General features: G+C 47.1%; 3 protein-coding genes, 1 long non-coding RNA gene and 1 other non-coding gene across 5 annotated transcripts in view; 3 read left to right on the top strand and 2 right to left on the bottom strand.

The window, feature by feature from the left end:
- The window catches only part of PIGA (phosphatidylinositol glycan anchor biosynthesis class A), a 35,987-nt gene extending 32,686 nt beyond the window's left edge, over positions 1-3,301 (bottom strand). Inside the window, exon 1 of the mRNA XM_035102419.2 lies at positions 2,973-3,301. The gene's annotated coding sequence lies outside the window, so the exon portion shown is untranslated. The remainder of the gene's footprint in view (positions 1-2,972) is intronic.
- A 137-nt stretch (positions 3,302-3,438) lies between these two features.
- LOC118078522 (carbohydrate sulfotransferase 14-like) lies at positions 3,439-5,139 on the top strand. The gene has a single exon (XM_035102422.2). It carries the CDS (start codon positions 3,630-3,632, stop codon positions 3,960-3,962), a length of 333 nt encoding a protein of 110 aa, XP_034958313.1. The 5' UTR covers positions 3,439-3,629; the 3' UTR covers positions 3,963-5,139.
- A 4,024-nt stretch (positions 5,140-9,163) lies between these two features.
- Positions 9,164-14,091, bottom strand: GLRX5 (glutaredoxin 5). The gene is made up of 2 exons (XM_035102423.2): positions 13,633-14,091; positions 9,164-11,501 (listed from the first exon to the last, which is right to left on the bottom strand). The coding sequence occupies exons 1-2, from the start codon at positions 13,952-13,954 to the stop codon at positions 11,323-11,325; spliced, it is 501 nt and encodes a 166-aa protein (XP_034958314.1). The 5' UTR covers positions 13,955-14,091; the 3' UTR covers positions 9,164-11,322.
- A 273-nt stretch (positions 14,092-14,364) lies between these two features.
- Positions 14,365-15,842, top strand: LOC118078518 (uncharacterized). Its single transcript, XR_004691732.2, has 2 exons — positions 14,365-14,755; positions 15,775-15,842. It is a non-coding gene; the product is annotated as an uncharacterized LOC118078518 (long non-coding RNA).
- An 816-nt stretch (positions 15,843-16,658) lies between these two features.
- On the top strand, positions 16,659-16,932 carry LOC118078526 (small Cajal body-specific RNA 13). The gene has a single exon (XR_004691733.1). It is a non-coding gene; the product is annotated as a small Cajal body-specific RNA 13 (non-coding RNA).

The raw sequence follows: 16,932 nt of genomic DNA, 5'->3' as shown, positions 1-16,932 counted from the left end.
TTTTTTTTGTTAATTGTTAAATAAATTAAGGTATGTAAATAATATATGGAATATAAGGATAAGCTCCAAACAGGATGGAAAGTGCGGGGGGCGGGGAATGGGGGGAAGTGGGAGGGAGGGAGGGGGCAAAGCAAAAATGATATCTCAACGGGTTATAATTTTTGCTCAAGGGTTTTAACGATTTGTACTATTCTCTGAGTTGATGTTCTTTTTTTTGTGTTGTTAATAAAGATTATTAAAAAAAAAAAAATTCATCTTGTTTGCTTTGGCCCAGTTCTCTAATCTGTTAAGGTCATTTTGAAGTGTGATCCTGTCCTCTGGGGTATTAGCCCCCCCTCCCAATTTGGTGTCATCTGCAAGTTTGTGATAAGAAATGTGTTAATTGTTTGTTTTGGCTGATACTTGCCTGAAAAAGCTGCAATTCTGCAATCGGTGGATTTATTGAGCAGGAGCCGGGACCTGATTTATGGGATCGTTAAGATGGCGACTGCCCGTGTTGGACTGCGGCTTGGGAAACATCTCAGTTTGAAAAAGGAATGCAAGGATTCATGGGCGTACCCAGGATCAAAACTAGGGGGGGGCAAGGGGAGGGGCCAAGGTACGGAAGGGGAGGGGCCATAAAGTGGGCGGGAACGGCGAACCCGCGCTCCGCCGGGCTGTGCCCCTCCCTAGCAGCAGGGCTGGTAGGCGGAGGCGGAGCCCAGCCCAGCGGAGCGCGAGTTCAGCGTTCCCGCCCACCGCGCCGCGCTCTCTGGTTCCCCGCCGCGCTTGGCCTTGCCAGAGGGCGCGACGGGGAGCTGGAGGGAGGGCGCAGCGCGGCGGGCGGGAACGGCGAACTCGCGCTCCGCCGGGCTGTGCCCCTCCCTAGCAGCAGGGCTGGTGGGCGGAGGCGGAGCCCAGCCCAGCGGAGCGCGAGTTCGGCGTTCCCGCCCACCGCGCTGCGCTCCCTGGTTCCCCGCCGCGCTTGGCCTTGCCTGAGGGCGCGCCGGGGAGCTGGAGGGAGGGTGCGGCGCGGTGCGGCGGGAATGGCGAACTCACGCTCCGCCGGGCTGTGCTCCACCTCTGCCCACCAGCCCTGCTTCTAGAGTAGGGCAGCTGCCCTAACTTGCCGCATGGTGGGTACGCCCTTGCAAGGATTTATGGGGAGGCTGGACAGAAAATCCTCACAGAAACAGTGACTTTGTGTTAAATCTTGTTTGAAATCATCTCAAAAGCTGTGACAAGAGAAAGAAAAATAAGAATAGACTTGTTGGGAAAGATCGGGACTATATTGGACTATAATGAATAGATATGTATTTATATAATTTGGAATAATTGATATGATATGATTGGTTTGTAAGTGAAAATCTAATAAAAATTGATTAAAAGAAGAAGTAATGGAAAGTGGATTAATCTGTTCCAGACGGGTGCGCGGAGTACTCAACCTGAAGTGTACTTAACCTGAGGTATGATTGTAATTGGTTCCGGAAATCCGTACTTAACCTGAAGCGTACTTAACCTGAGGCAAACTTTCCCACTGAAAGTAATGGAAAGTGGATTAATTCGTTCCAGACGGGTCCGCAGAGTACTTAAACTGAAAATATTCAAACTGAGGTGTACTTAAACCGAGGTATGACTGTACCACAAAAAGGACCACATAAATTCTCTATGCAAAGTTTTGGTTTTGTTTTTTTGCAAATTTATGAAGATAAAGGTTTGGGTAAGCTACCTGCTCTAATTGCGTAAAAGAGGTTTGGTTTTTACTTTTGCTGGAATGAAACTGCATTCACAACTCTTCTAGACTGCTTTGCCACTTAGAATCATAAAATTGTAGAGTTGGAAATGACCCTGAGAGTCATCTAGGCCATGTGTAGTCAACCTTTTTATACCTACCGCCCACTAATGCATCTTTCTTGATTCAGCTTGTGCCGTAGAACCCCCTACCGCCCACCTGGAATCTTGAAACGCCCCCTAGTGGGCAGTAGGGACCAGGTGGACAACCCCTGATCTAGACCAACCCACTGCAAGGCAGGAATCTCAACTAAAGCACCCAGAACAAACGGCCATTGGACCTCTGCTTTAAAACCTCCAGTGAGACTTGATTGATTCTTTGTTTCAAAAGAACTTGTCTTTTGTGCACAGCATTTATTCCATCTTTAGCTAAATCCCCCACCTTGTCCTCATTTGCTTTTGTAATTGTCTTTAAAAATGTGCCTGTATGTATTGTTGTGGTGACTGAAACCTAGGTTGAGGGTGCCATTTCTCCTAGCTTTTCTGAGTTATTAATAATAACAATTATTTATTTATTTATATCCCGCACATCTTGCTGGCTTTCCCCCGCCACTCTGGGCAGCTCTCAATAGAATATTAAAAACACAATAAACACATCAACCATTAACAACTTCGCTATAAGGACTGCCTTCAGATGTCTTCTAAAAGTCAGGTCGTTATTTCCTTGACATCTGATGGGAGGGCGTTCCACAGGGCGGGAGCCACTACTGAGACGGCCCTGTGCCTGGTTCCCTGTAACCTCACTAACAACGGTGCTGCTGCCACTGGTAGCTGCATTTCTGCAAGACTTTGGACTACAGCACTAGGAAAGCAACTACTGTACAAATAAAAGCCCACTCTTCCTGCCAGGGCGCAGAGGCGCCGCTCGAAAGCCAAGCTCAGCCCAGGGATGCTCCAAGGGCACGAGGCTCTTCGGATCCCCGCAGGCACCGGAACGGGAGCATTGAAGAGAAACGGGGCGGGCGTCATGTGACATCTGCCCAAGGCGACCAAGAGCACGCAAAGCCCCCCCCCCTCACAGATACATTAAAAGGCGGTCCACTCCTGAGAGGCTGAAGGGCAAGAGCGGCGCCCCGAGACCCCTCGTGGGAGAAGAAGGGCGCCCGGGGAAGGGACTCGGGAGGGAGGCAGGGCGGCTCCGGAGAACGAGGCCTCTCGGCGGGGGAGCGGGCGCGCGAGGCCCCGCGAAGCCTGAGGCTTACCTGGCGCCCGCGCGAGCGAGCGAGGGAGGGACTGGAGCGGCGCTTCTCTCGGCGCTTCTCTTCTGGGACCCTCGAGGCGGGCGGCGGCTCTTGCCCTTCTCGGAGCAACAGCAGGCGCCGAGACCCACGCACCGCTTTGCCCACACGCCGCCTTCGGAGCGCGAGAGAAAGCGTCCAATGGAAGGGCAGCGCCCGGAGCACGTGGTGCAACGAAAGCCAATGCGGGCGCTCGCGGCTATTTCTCGGGAAAGCCGCCTCGGAAGGAGGAAGCGACGCTGGACTGCGCGTTGACGTCTCCTCCGGCGCCTCCCCCTCGAGGAGACGCTTCCCTCCAAGCGGCTGCCTGCCTGTCTCGCGGCGTTCACGTGGAGGCGGAGCTGCAGGGGGCGGGTCCTGCCCCGCTGCCCAAGCGCCCTCTGCAGGCTCAGACAGGCAGCGGTGGCCAGAGCGGCTGCTGGCCGGGCTGAGGCTGGCAGGCTCACCATCAAGTGGCACTGGCACCCGCGTGCCACTCCAGCCTGAGGCCGCCCGCCCAGCAGGCCATATCTCCGTGCTCTTCCGCCCCCATGGGGGCGTCTCCTAGGCCTGCTTGCGGGGTGGCAGCAGCGGCTCCCGCTTTCTCGTGCCTTCCATGTGGCGTCAAGTGGCCTGCTCCTGATGATCGAGGGCATTCTGGCAGAGGTGAAACCCCCACTGCTGCACCCTTTTCACGGTGAGATCCAGGCAAGGCGTGCTGCGTGCGGCCAAGCAGACGCGCCTTGCAGCATGTGGGAGCTCTCAGCAGCGCACTGGCGGACGACACTCAAGCACCTCCTGGTGAACGACAAGCACCGCTTCCTGTACTGCTACGTGCCCAAGGTGGCCTGCTCCAACTGGAAGCACATTCTCAAGGTGCTGGGCAGCACCCTGGGGAACGTGTATGCAAAGCTGAAGATGGACCACCGGAGAGACCTAGTTTTCCTCAGCAACATGAATCCACTACCGACTTAAGCACTACTTCAAGTTCATGTTTGTCTGGGACCCAATGGAGAGACTGCTGTCTGCTTAAAAGAATAAATTCAGAGAGATCAAAGAATATCAGTTAAAGTATGGCATTGAAATAGTAAAATGGCACTGGGTGAAGCCCCAGAGATGACATCACCTTCTCTGAATTCATCCAGTACCTCTTAGATGAAGAAGTGGAGAGCATGAATGAGCACTGGATGCCCATCTACAATCTGTGCCAGCCTTGCACGGTTAGGTATGATTTTATTGGCTCCTACAAAAGACTAAGTGAGGATGCCAGTTAAGTGCTGGGAAGGGTTCGAGTGCCCTCTTTTGTGCAGTTCCCCGAAAAGCAATCATGGTATAAGCCTGTGACACCTGAAACTTTAAATTGTTATCTGTGTAAGACTCCAAGGGTGCTTATCAAAGAGTTATTACCAAAGTATATTTTGGATTACTCTTTATTTCCTTAAAGGTAAAGGGACCCCTGACCATTAGGTCCAGTTGTCACAGACTCTGGGGTTGCGGCGCTCATCTCACGTTATTGGCTGAGGGAGCCGGCATACAGCTTCCAGGTCATGTGGCCAGCAGGACTAAGCCGTTTCTGGCGAACCAGAGCCGCACACGGAAACGCTGTTTACCTTCCTGCTGTAGTGGTACCTATTTATCTACTTACACTTTGACGTGCTTTTGAACTGCTAGGTTGGCAGGAGCAGGGACCGAGCTCACCCTGTCGCAGGGATTCGAACCACCAACCTTCTGATTGGCAAGCCCTAGGGGCTCTGTGGTTTAACCCACAGCGCCACCTGTGTCCCAAATGTTACCCGCTTCCTAATGTTGGCAGTGAATTTTGCAGACAATTAACGTTTTACACTATGAAGAAATAGGTGTCCTATATCAAAGCTACCAACATGAGTCTGACCAAGCTGCGGGAGGCAGTGGAAGACAGGAGTGCCTGGCGTGCTCTGGTCCATGGGGTCACAAAGAGTTGGACACGACTAAACAATGCAATTTCCCAATTTTATCCCTTTTTCACATCAAATGCCTTGCTGCTTTGAATGCCTTTACGTTTTTTTTTAAAAAAGGCTTTGCCTTTCTTTTTTTCAGGTTACATTTTCTATAGGTCCATTTCATTTGTTGAGACATTAGGGTTACATTAGTAACAAAAGGAGGGAAGAGGTGGAGGGGGTCTTGGTGGGCGGGGATGGGGGGTCACATGGTGATGTTTCTATTTTGCTTAATGTTTGTGTGGAGTTTTGTGTCAGCGTCACTTGTGCAGGTTCTCTTTGCTATTTGCTTGTGTCTTTGGTGGTGAGAGAGGTTGGGGTTGGCCTAGAGCTTTTGTTGTTGTTTAGTCGTTTAGTCGTGTCCGACTCTTCGTGACCCCATGGACCATAGCACGCCAGGCACTCCTGTCTTGCACTGCCTCCCGCAGTTTGGTCAAACTCATGTTCGTAGCTTCGAGAACACTGTCCAACCATCTTGTCCTCTGTCGTCCCCTTCTCCTAGTGCCCTCAATCTTTCCCAACATCAGGGTCTTTTCCAAGGATTCTTCTCTTCTCATGAGGTGGCCAAAGTATTGGAGCCTCAGCTTCACGATCTGTCCTTCCAGGGAGCACTCAGGGCTGATTTCCTTCAGAATGGATAGGTTTGATCTTCTTGCAGTCCATGGGACTCTCAAGAGTCTCCTCCAGCACCATAATTCAAAAGCATCAATTCTTCGGCGATCAGCCTTCTTTATGGTCCAGCTCTCACTTCCATACATCACTACTGGGAAAACCATAGCTTTAACTATACAGACCTTTGTCGGCAAGGTGATGTCTCTGCTTTTTAAGATGCTGTCTAGGTTTGTCATTGCTTTTCTCCCAAGAAGCAGGCGTCTTTTAATTTCGTGACTGCTGTCACCATCTGCAGTGATCAAGGAGCCCAAGAAAGTAAAATCTCTCACTGCCTCCATTTCTTCCCCTTCTATTTGCCAGGAGGTGGTGGGACCAGTGGCCATGATCTTGGTTTTTTTGATGTTGAGCTTCAGACCATATTTTGCGCTCTCCTCTTTCACCCTCATTAAAAGGTTCTTTAATTCCTCCTCGCTTTCTGCCATCAAGGTTGTGTCATCTGCATATCTGAGGTTGTTGATATTTCTTCCGGCAATCTTAATTCCGGCTTGGGATTCATCTAGTCCAGCCTTTCGCATGATGAATTCTGCATATAAGTTAAATAAGCAGGGAGACAATATACAACCTTGTCGTACTCCTTTCCCAATTTTGAACCAATCAGTTGTTCCATATCCAGTTCTAACTGTAGCTTCTTGTCCCACATAGAGATTTCTCAGGAGACAGATGAGGTGATCAGGCACTCCCATTTCTTTAAGAACTTGCCATAGTTTGCTGTGGTCGACACAGTCAAAGGCTTTTGCATAGTCAATGAAGCAGAAGTAGACTTTTTCTGGAACTCTCTAGCTTTCTCCATAATCCAGCGCATGTTTGCTATTTGGTCTCTGGTTCCTCTGCCCTTTCGAAATCCAGCTTGCACTTCTGGGAGTTCTCAGTCCACATACTGCCTAAGCCTTCCTTGTAGAATTTTAAGCATAACCTTGCTAGCGTGTGAAATGAGCGCAATTGTGCGGTAGTTGGAGCATTCTTTGGCACTGCCCTTCTTTGGAATTGGGATGTAGACTGATCTTCTCCAATCCTCTGGCCATTGCTGAGTTTTCCAAACTTGCTGGCATATTGGGTGTAGCACCTTAACAGCATCATCTTTTAAAATTTTAAATAGTTCAGCTGGAATATCATCACTTCCACTGGCCTTGTTATTAGCAGTGCTTTCTAAGGCCCATTTGACTTCACTCTCCAAGATGTCTGGCTCAAGGTCAGCAACCACACTACCTGGGGTGTAGTGTGCAACTGCGGCCCTCCAGATGTTATGGCCTACCAGTGGTCAGGGATGATGGGAATTGTAGTCCAAAACATCTGGCGGGCCGGAGTTTGGGGGTGCCTGGCCTAGAGTGTCGTTGCTTGTTTGTGATTGGCACTGGTGAACTTTGTTTTTGTGTGTGAGTGGGGTGGGTGGGTGTTTTTGAATCAGCTTTACCTTTTATACAAAATGTTTGTGGGCTGCTGACTTAAGCACAATATTTTTATTCCAAATGTGTTTTTTTGTATATTTTAGGAGCAAAGCATTTTGTAAGAATTACCTGATTATCAACTGCAAGACAGTCACATTTTAAAAAACTGGAATAGTGAGTCATGCATAGAATTAGTTGTTTTTGTTGTTTAGTCCTGTCTGAGTCTTCGTGACCCCATGGACCAGAGCACGCCAGGCAATCCTGTCTTGCACTGCCTCCCACAGTTTGGTCAAAACTCATGTTGGTAGCTTTGAGAACACTCTCCAACCATCTCGTCCTCTGTCTTCCCCTTCTCCTAGTGCCCTCAATCTTTCCCAACATCAGGGTCTTTTCCAGGGAGTCTTCTCTTCTCATGAGGTGGCCAAAGTATTGGAGCCTCAGCTTCACGATCTGTCCTTCCAGTGAGCACTCAGGGCTGATTTCCTTCAGAATGCATAGAATTAGGCTATGTCAAATATTACTTGCATTGTTTTGTTTTCTGTAATATAAATGTAGCAGCCTCATCTTACATTTCTGCCTGCATATAATATATAACAATGCAGACAATAATGTATGGCCTATTTGGCTGGTTCAGCAAGTTGTAGAAGACAGCATTTGCAGAGTAAGCCTATGCACATTTACTCAGAAGTAACTGAGCTAATTGGAGCTTATATGACCTTTAGGGATTTGAGCCTTCAAAGTGTCAAGCACAGGGAAAGTGCAAAATATGGGAAAGCCTATTGATATTGGTAAGTGTGTAAAATACACTCAAATAATTTGGCTCTTCATATGGTTCAGATATTAGGATTTGTATTTTCCTTAGTGCAGTAGTTTGGTCAGTTGCTATTAGGTTTTCTTTGTTTTCTTCATGCTTTATTTGTTAAGCTATTAAAACTATTTTCCAAATATTATCTCTCACGTAAGTATTACAGTGTTGCTGGAAAACTAGAACGCCTAATTTCTCCAGGAAATTTGCTCAAGGTAAGTTCTACATGCATTCACAGAACTTTCTATTTAAGCATTCTGGTTATTAATTGTGAAAATGATTGGACTGGATGGCTCATAATTGTTTATTCTGTGCCTGTCTTAATAAAGTCTGTATGTAACACTTTTCTTGGATATTATGTTTTTTGTTTACAATGTGGTTTGGAGATGAGAACAGGGCAACACCCTAGCATTTGTAATTTTTAAAAAAGCAGGCAGCTTTTTTTTTTAACCCCAATACAAGTGAACTGATTATTTTATTTTCTGCTTCCCTTCACCACAGCTGCCTTCAGCTACAGTATGTTAACTAAAAGTGTAGCTTGTTCAACTAAGAGTAATTTATACACTGGATGACTTCAGAGGGGGAGCTAGCTGCTCCGGCACCTGGAGTGGCGCACCTGCTGTGCACCTGGGGGTGGGGGGAGCGTCCCGGGGGGTGAATGCCCATGGTGAATGTCCCGGGGGGCACCACTCGTGGCGAGCGTCCTGGGGGGGCGATGTCACCCCCTTCAGGGATGACACCCGGGGCGAACCACACCCACCGCACCCCCTTCCTCCGCCAGTGGATGACTTTGCTTTTCACTGGCCAGAAAAGGAATTGCACTAAAGCAGCAGCAGTACAAGCCATGCTTCCAGCACACCAGCATCCGCTCTCCCATCATATTGGACTTGAAACCCAATTTATGGGTGATGTTGCACAAGTGCAGACTAGACAGCTTCAATTTTAGTCTTTGGTGCCTCAGGTTAGTAAAGCCAACTTTGTCTAACATATTTCCATTCACTTTATTATCGTCTACATCTCTGCTCTGTCAGCGCTGAAGTATGTGTTCCTACATATCAGGGATGAGGGAACACTTTTCCTCACAGACAACCTTCTGGGAGTCACATGCCTGCAATGGGTGGGGAGAGAGTCAAAAGCACACAGAGAAATGGAAGTGACATGACTCCAACATGTCACCTTCTCAATCCCGTCCAGCTTTCATGCTCCTTAATATTGTTGATAAGTCCTATTCAATTCTGAATAGACATGGTTAGGATTGTGCTGTTAAAACTGTTCCTTATATGTTTTCAGAGCTTTCCATCATACTGCTGGCTTCAAAAATGACAATCAAGAAATCAGTGAAGAGACAGGATTTTAAAATTCATGTTCTAGGCCATTTACCTCAAAAGGAAACTTGAAATAATCACAGACCAATAATAGACAAATCTCTCAGATTATTTACTTGTATCCAGTGGTATAAACTGCTCACCTATTTAAAAAAGTTTTTTTAACTTTCTTTTACTTATTTTACTACTACTGTAGCTGCACAAAACAATGTATAAGCTTTTAATGAATATATTTTTGTGCCTAGAAACAGAAACATTAAGGGAGCTTGATATATGGAGTTTTTTAAAAAAACATTCCAACAAATATTATGCTGTCTACATTTTTCAGTCTAACATGAAACAGATTTATTTCCTCATTCAACTGGATAGAAAATATATTTCAGTGAAGCACAAATCACTGCAGGTTTTGAAAACACATGTCCATGCATAACAATTATTGGTTCCAAGGGGTTTGTGCACTTATAGAAAAATGGACACTGGCAATAAACTATGTCTGATACCAAAACTGCACATTTTCCATTTGGAGCCACAAAATTAAGTTTAAATATATTAAAGCACTGATTATAGACTTTCTATTAATTGAGACAGTCTTTTGGGCAGAGGTAGAAGTTACTTCTTGGCTTTTAACCCAAACTTCTGGCTTTCCCCCCAAACCCACTTATTGACTTTGGAAACAGTAATCATGACTACTGTGGTATTTGTTTTCAAGCTAAGAAATAACATTTTAAAGTATTTACTCTTAATATGTGTCCCTAAATATAGGCTGATTAGGTTCCTAAACCCTACACAAATAAAATGAAGGCATCAACTTCCTTCATTTTTCACTGAGAAGCAAAGGAAACTCACACTGTGCCTCGAACACAATTTGCAAGATAGGAAGATGATCCAAGGATGCTTCCAGATGCACAGCTCCTAGACCTACCCAATCACTGCTTCACATAGTGTTAGTTATGAGCAGACTTGCAAGAGATTTCCCACACTGCAGGGATTATTGTGCCTTTTCCACATATACGCTCCACTAAGCTATGTTCACACTCTTGGATGTTACATAGCTGCACCAGTGCAGAAGAGTACAATTCACATCCAGGAAACTGTTCATTAATAATTCCTCAGTGGAATTTTTAAAAGCAGTTTCATTGCATTATAGTGTTTTTTAAAGAGCAACTGTCTGATTACTTAGATGCCCTTTAAGGAACTTTTAAAAACAACCCTGCTTTTTGTTATTTTTGTTCAACAACCCTAGCAATGGGAGAAGAAACAAACAGTAGCAGCAATGACCTTTCAAATATTTGCTTAGAAGTAAATCCCACTGAGTTTAAATGGAGTTTATTCCTATTGTTAGCATTGTTGGGATTCGGGGGCATATGTGTTGGGAGAAATCTTTGTAAGTTTCTGCTGGTGAAAGAACAGTAGGCAGGTAACAAATGACCTTGAACTTGCCTAATTCAACCTATGCCTGATGTAAATTCCAAAGCAGCCACTTTAAATTTATTTGATTACTTCTTCAAATTGTTTCATTCTCGCTCATCAGGTGCTTCAGGAAATAGTTACTTATTCCCGCCCACCATCCTTAAATGCTTGTCTTTTCCTTTCCTTATTGTTTATTTTCAATCCATGCAATTTCATCACAGTGCATTAGCACCAATTTAAAAATAGCCACTACACATCTCAAAATGGAAGAGAAGTGCTAGGCCATCTGCACCTGTGGAACTAGCATTGCTCTTTCTTCTTTTAAAGTCAGACTTCATGCAGCAAGGGGAAATATGAAATAACCACAGTGAAAGCACAGCAAAAACTTAATGATACTGTAAAGTGAGTAAATAAGAGTAACAATTCTGGAGTATAAACAGCTAGTATGGAAGCACCTTAGAAAAAGAAGTTCCACTTTTTGGTGACTCCAGCAAAATGCACACAAAATCATTAAAAATAGAAGTGAACTACTTATTTACTTTGATTGTAAAACATTTGATTTACAGAGCTATGCTTAAAAAAATTCAAGACAGAATAGCCACATATCAAGTCTATTGTACTGTAACATGGGTAACATAATGCTTAATGATATAAACCTCATTGTTAGTTCAAAAAGTTGCCTTTGTGAGCTAAATCGCATAAGGCTTTTCTGGTACCAAATTGTAAAAAGTTGTCTTTGTCAAAGTCAAAGCAGTCACTTGCTTATTTTTTTTCATGGTTGTTCTCCGAATCCAGAAGTGCAGAGCGAATTCCTAATTTCTTAAGCTCCTCCACTAGGTCGCCGCTTTGATGCATCTGAAGAAGTATATCACAGCCCCCTACAAATTCACCATTCAGGAAGACCTGGGGAATAGTAGGCCAGTTTGAATAGTTTTTGATTCCTGAATCAAAACAGAAAGACAAGTTAAACCAAATACATTAGACAACTGATAACAGTGTTTTTGAACAGGCAAGGCAGTTAAGACTATACTGGAGATAAGAAAGGAAGCCCACAACCCATAGCCTTTTTGCAAATCTTATTGGCTGTAAGTCTGTATCACCTTCTCTCTTCTCCTCCTCCACTTGGGGCAAGGGGCCTGTCCTTTTGCTGGTGGCGCTGTGGGTTAAACCACAGAGCCTAGGGCTTGCCAATTAGGTCGGCGGTTCAAATCCCCGCGATGGGGTGAGCTCCTGTTGCTCGGTCCCTGCTCCTGCATCTGATCAGCAAGCCCTAGGCTTAGTTTTTTAAACCACAGCACAATCAATCATTGCCTGTATACAAGGGAGGCCTGCAAAACAAATGTTGCAGTGTATCCTTCCTCCAAAAAGGAGAGTTCCTGGTTCCAGATTCTATCCAGCCATTTTCCTTCAAAGCAAAAGATTCTGCTCTCACGGCCCCATTTTTCCTTTCAACTGTCACTCTATATTCCATGGCTACTTAGCATGTTCAAATAGCAATGCATTCTTATTTTTACTATTACATTTATATCCCACATTTCCTTCAAGGAGCTCAAGGTAAAGCACATCTTTCTCCACCTCCACATTTTATTTTCACAACCAACCTGTGAGGAAGGTTCGGCCAAGCCTGATTCATGATTGAGTAGAAATTTTTCTTTCTGCAACTTATTCAAGATTCAAATTCTAGCACTGATCCCTGGCCAACAGATTCACAGAAACTACACAAAGACTTTCCTAATGCATTAAACAGAAGCTTTTGAACAAAGATATAGCACTTCTTGGACCTAACCTTAAATGTCTTTGCTTATTAAAAATTTTGTTGGGATATTTTACTGCTTTTCAACACCTATTTGCTCTGTTTGGCAAATACAAATTCTTTAGCTCTGTCCAATTTCTTTATCTCTTCCTGACAGACATTTGGAGTTGAGGGAGTGGTGCAAGCTCTTGTGTATATTCTAGAAGTGCTCTGACAAATGATACAATCTCATAACTCTTTAGACACCAGGCAAAAACGTTTGTCTTCAACCAGGCCTTTGGGTGATTTATATTCTACAGCCTTTTAAATGTGCTTGTGGGAGGGGGGTGTTCTTGTTTTGCTTTGTTTTTTTAAGTATTTATTTTGTGCTTTTATCGTGTATTTTTATCTTCTGAACCACCCTGAGGTCTTCGGATGAAGGGCAGTACAGTATATAAATTTAATAAATAATAAAATATTATTAAGAACAACTTATGCAAACCCTGCAACTGGAAATCTCAATTTGGTTGCAGGGCCCTCCTGAGTTGCAAAAAGAGACTGGCGATCCTACAAGGATCATCCGATCACTTGCATGGACATTTCCATCCAGTTGGCAGGACCAAAGGGCAACCGCTTCCCCTCACATTACTCCAGAGCAGGCTCTTGCAGAGCCAGGCAGAGGCCCGGGCCAGGTAGATAATGTGCCTCCCCCTTTTTTACGCTGTGCTCCTTTTTTCATTTTGCTGATTGTGAATATGCTGACCGAGACCCCCTTTGGAATCGGAGGCCCGGGCCAAGTGGCCCGTATGCCCCCCTCCCCTGTCTGGGCCTGCTCCAGAGCAGGAAAGGCCGGTGGAGAGAAGCGCTGGAGGCTACAGCAGCCTGGATGGGTCCATGTGCACACGCAACACTTCACACACGGCCTTTCGGGAAACATCAGATTGAAGGAGAGAGGGGAGGGTTGTGCTCTTCTGCCGAAAGAGGCAGTGGCACCCAGCAGCGCCCACTCTTCCCATTTCCCCGGCGGGGAAGGGCACTGGGCACCACGGCAGAGAAGACGTCCCACGCCCGGCCCCACAGTCGTAACCCGCAGCGACGCTTCCCACCCGCCAGGGAATGTAATACTGTACGTGGAACCACACCAGGCCTTTCTAAGGAAAGAGGGGCAAATGCAGGAGGGCAGCAGCAGCAGCAGCCCCCCTTTCCAGAGGGAGAACGAAGCCAGCGAGGTTTCCCTGCCGCCCCCCAAGCCAAGCCAGCCTTCCCCTCGCGGGGCTGGCGCTGGCGCAGAGGCCCCTCCGCCCGCCGAGTTCTTCCGCGGAGTCGCCGGGCCCGCCTACCTTGGCGCAGGCCGGGGTCCTGCAGGACGTCGTAGGCGCGGTAGTCGCTGACGCCGTGCAGGCGCAGGATCTGCACCACAGCGTTGCTGAAGCCGCACTGGGGCTGCGCGGGGCTGCCCTTCATAAACACCACCACCGGGTGAGCGCGCACCAGGCGCCCCACCGCCTCCTTCGACCCGGCGGCCGCAGCGACGCCCTCACCGCCCTCCGCTCCGCCGCCTCCGGGGCCGGCCTGGCTCAGCGGCCGAGCCAAGAGTGTCGTGGGCCGCACGTCGCGCCACCGCCGCAGGGCTGCGGGCAGCCGGCAGAAGGACCCGCTCATGGCTGCGGGCTCGCCGGAGGCTCCCTCAGGCGACCTCGAGGCCTCGCCAAAGGGACGCAGGCCTCGATACTGCTTCTGTCACTCACGCTCGGGCTACCAATAATGTTTAAGCGGGGCTGTCTGCGCTTCCTTAGCCCCGCCCCGTACACGCAGGGACGGAAAGGCCGGCCGGCCGCTTCCTATTCGTCCCCCAATGGCCAATCGTACCACACGGGGTCCTTTGAATAAAATCTCTCCTGTGGGAGGGGAGCTGTTTGACTCCTATGACTGCGCCAAGGAAGTACCGGAAGTACAGCGCGCTGTGCTGTGATTGATAGGTCTTTCTGTCACTTTCCCATGGGAGGCGGGGAAAGTTGGAGTTTTGAAAAGACGAGAGGGAGGGAGCGGCGGCGGCGGCACTTCCGCTTCCGGTGTGGTAGTGGTGTGGGCGTCAAGGCTAAGCGTCTAGCTGCCTCAGACCCGCCGCCTGCGCGGTCCGGCCCCTCGGCGGTTCTCGAGAAGAGCACAGCGAAGCGCGCGGCCTGTGGCAGTGGAGATAGAGCAGCCCGCCTCGCTTAGCCCTGCTCCGTCCGAATCCCTCCGCCCCACCCATTGGAAGTCCGAGCAGCCCGACCTCGGCCGAGATGGGGCCTGGGGGTCCAAGGAAACAGCAAGAACAGGCATCCCCAAACTTCGGCCCTCCAGATGTTTTGGACTACAATTCCCATCTTCCCCGACCACTGGTCCTATTAGCTAGGGATCATGGGAATTGTAGGCCAAAACATCTGGAGGGCCGAAGTTTGGGGATGCCTGAGCAAGAAGGTAGGCGATATTTGTACAAGTATTTGCGCAGTGCTTTCTTAAGGGGACGCGGGTGGCGCTATGGTCTAAACCACTCAGCCTCTTGGGTTTGCTGATCAGAAGGTCGGCGGTTAGAATCCCCGCAACAGGTTGAGCTCCTGTTGTTCGGTCCCACCTCCTGCCCACCTAGCTGTTCAAAAACACGTAAAATGTAAGTAGATAAATAGGTACCGCTCCGGCGAGACGGTAAACAGCGTTTCCATGTGCTGCTCTGGTTTGCCAGAAGCGGCTTAGTCATGCTGGCCACATGACCTGGAAGCTGTACGCTGGCTCCCTTGGCCAGTAAAGCGAGATGAGCACCGCAACACCAGAGTCGTCCGCGACTGGACCTAATGGTCAGACATACCTTTACCTTTACCTTTACCTTCTGTTTAAGGCGCTTCCCGCCCGTCATCCAGCCCCGTTAACCTCTACGGCAGCCCACAAGGTTCGTAGAGACACCAGAAGCTGCCTGCTACCCACTGAGACCTTTGGTCCCTTCACCTTCCTCAGTCTGCAAAAACTGTTAGGAATCAAAGGGTAGTAAATGTGTAAAAATAAGAACGCTCCTTTCCTATTTACTGGCTGAACTGTGATCTGTATTCTAGACTTCAAAGGGGCAGCCTGAAGGAATTATAAGCTCCATATCAATGTAACTATCGGCCCTGCATTAGAATTAAAATTTGGGGGTAAAGATGAATGACTATACAGTATGTGGGACTGCTTGTGGACTCACAGGCGGTCTGGGAATCGGCGTGTTTTTACATGAGTAGAATGTGCCCTTTTATTTAAAATGCATCTCTGGGTTATTTGTGGGGCATAGGAATTCGTTCAATTTATTTTTTCCAAAATATAGTCCAGCCCCCCACAAGGTCTGAGGGACAGTGGACCGGCCCCCTGCTGAAAAAGTTTGCTGACCCCTGGTTTAGGGGGGTCTGGTGTTGTGACCTTTAGGTCTTCTGCAAAGAACCCTAATTTATAGGTTCTGCCTTTTATTTCAGGTGTTCCTTTTGTGATTGAACAAAAGAACCTCTTCACTGAGCATATCAATGGCTACATTTGACACTGACCTAGAATTCCTGCCTGAAACGTTTATACAACTGCAATAAGCTGTCAATGAGCTGACTCATTGGAAGTTAGTAAAGAATGGCCGAATTCTCAAAAAGGCAAGTACTTCCCACCTTTTAATATTAATGGAAATGTTTCAGTTTAATTTAATTTAATAGAACTGGGACAGAATATGAAACTAGTCTGGGAAGATCAGTATTGCTGATCATTCCAATTGCTAAATGGAGCCTCCAGGACCAGAGGTGGTATTATTTGGCATGCTAATTGCTAGGAGTGGGGAACAAAATTCAGAGAACGGCTGGTTCATATTCGCCTATGGGCTGTGCAGAAGCATATGGCTGTTGTTGAAAACCACCAGCACTGAACATTTACTACCGTGTTTCTCATATTATAAGACATGTCTTATATTTATTTTTTCCTCAAAAAAAAAAACACTATGGCTTATTTTCAAGGGATGTCTTATTTTTTTCCTCCTCCTCCTGCCGCGGCCAGCATTGCTGCTGTGCCTATCACTATGTCTTATTTTCGGGGTATGGCTTATATTCCTTGAATGCTTAAAAATCCTGCTATGGCTTATTTTATGGGTATGTCTTAAAATATGAGAAACAGGGTAAGTGTTTTGAATAAATTCTAGAAAGGTACCCATGTTGGTTGACCACAGAGAAAGCAACACTATTGTGCTTCTTTAAAGACTAGCACATGTGTAGTGCATTTGTAAGGGCTCCTACCAAAAAAACACCACAATCAATTTGTTGGTCTTGAAGGTATCACAAGACTGATTTGCATGGCATGCCAAGCTTATCCATTCATTGCAGTAAATCTGCAGCCTTGGAGTTGCCCTTGGTTGCTCTTGTACTCTGGGCATCTTGGCTTTGCAGAAAGAGTATCTGACTGAGGAAGCCGAGGCAGGACTGTAAAAAGTAGCATCAGCTCCATGTGCAATGTTTCTCTGACATACTCAGTACTGTTGCCACGGAGATAATGATTGTCCTAGTGTCATTATCCATCTATCAACAGTAAGAGTAAATTTGCTGTATGATATTGTTCAGCAAATGGAGCATTTCTGCTGAACACTAAAAACTGCTACATAT

This window comes from Zootoca vivipara, chromosome 7, assembly GCF_963506605.1.
Source record: "Zootoca vivipara chromosome 7, rZooViv1.1, whole genome shotgun sequence".
In the NCBI taxonomy this organism is placed as follows: domain Eukaryota; kingdom Metazoa; phylum Chordata; class Lepidosauria; order Squamata; family Lacertidae; genus Zootoca; species Zootoca vivipara.
The sequence above is the reverse complement of the archived record's forward strand: the minus strand, read 5'-3'. Positions and strand labels throughout refer to the sequence as shown.

Excerpts from the sequence above, each read along its gene's own strand:
- GLRX5 (XM_035102423.2), bottom strand. The coding sequence starts at position 13,954 with ATGAGCGGGTCCTTCTGCCGGCTGCCCGCAGCCCTGCGGCGGTGGCGC. Across the intron at positions 11,502-13,632 it reads GGACCCCGGCCTGCGCCAAG|GAATCAAAAACTATTCAAAC; the intron begins GTAGGCGGGCCC and ends GTTTTGATTCAG.
- LOC118078522 (XM_035102422.2), top strand. The coding sequence starts at position 3,630 with ATGATCGAGGGCATTCTGGCAGAGGTGAAACCCCCACTGCTGCACCCT.